This window comes from Fulmarus glacialis, unplaced genomic scaffold (genome assembly GCF_000690835.1).
Source record: "Fulmarus glacialis isolate BGI_N327 unplaced genomic scaffold, ASM69083v1 scaffold982, whole genome shotgun sequence".
Classification (NCBI taxonomy): domain Eukaryota; kingdom Metazoa; phylum Chordata; class Aves; order Procellariiformes; family Procellariidae; genus Fulmarus; species Fulmarus glacialis.
In genome coordinates this window covers 97,221-97,687 of record NW_009199533.1, presented here as the reverse complement: position 1 = coordinate 97,687, position 467 = coordinate 97,221, and the positions used below count along the sequence as shown (strand labels likewise).

Below are 467 nucleotides of genomic sequence, written 5' to 3'. Positions count from 1 at the left end.
GTAATAAAATAAAAATTTATTAATATAAAATTTATTAATATTAATACATCTTAAATCTATCTGCGATATCTGGATTCTTTTGTTGGTGAATTAACAGGGCAAATACAAGTAGAGTTATGCGGGATAGGAAAGAATCCAGGGTGGAAACCGTTTTGTCTTTAATTTGTGCTTTTAATGTGTGTTCATGTACTCAACGTGTACCCAACATTTCTCTTTGATGCTACAGTATTTTTCCTAGAGGAATCAATTCAGCAATTTAGCACCCAAAATGTCCACACTGTACCTCTATAATAGCCCTGCTCATGTCATGTAACTTACCGCATCTCTGTTGAATGCTTGCTCCACAGATGTGTGAAATTTTCCCATGGGCTGCAGACCACCTCCCAGGACCTGCACAGAAAGCATCATTTTCCTGTGATTTTGTTCGTTCTTTCATAAGGCAGGAAATCAAAAGCCACAGGGAAAGA

The 467-nt window shown here is 37.0% G+C and overlaps 1 protein-coding gene across 1 annotated transcript in view; it reads left to right on the top strand.

Annotated features, from left to right (window-relative positions):
- Positions 1–347: 347 nt before the first annotated feature.
- The window catches only part of LOC104073476 (cytochrome P450 2J2-like), a gene marked incomplete at its 5' end in the record, with an annotated part of 5,304 nt that continues 5,184 nt past the window's right edge, over positions 348–467 (top strand). Inside the window, 1 exon segment of the mRNA XM_009573268.1 lies at positions 348–467. This exon segment is cut by the window's right edge and continues 90 nt beyond it. Coding sequence (XP_009571563.1) covers positions 348–467 — 120 coding nt within the window.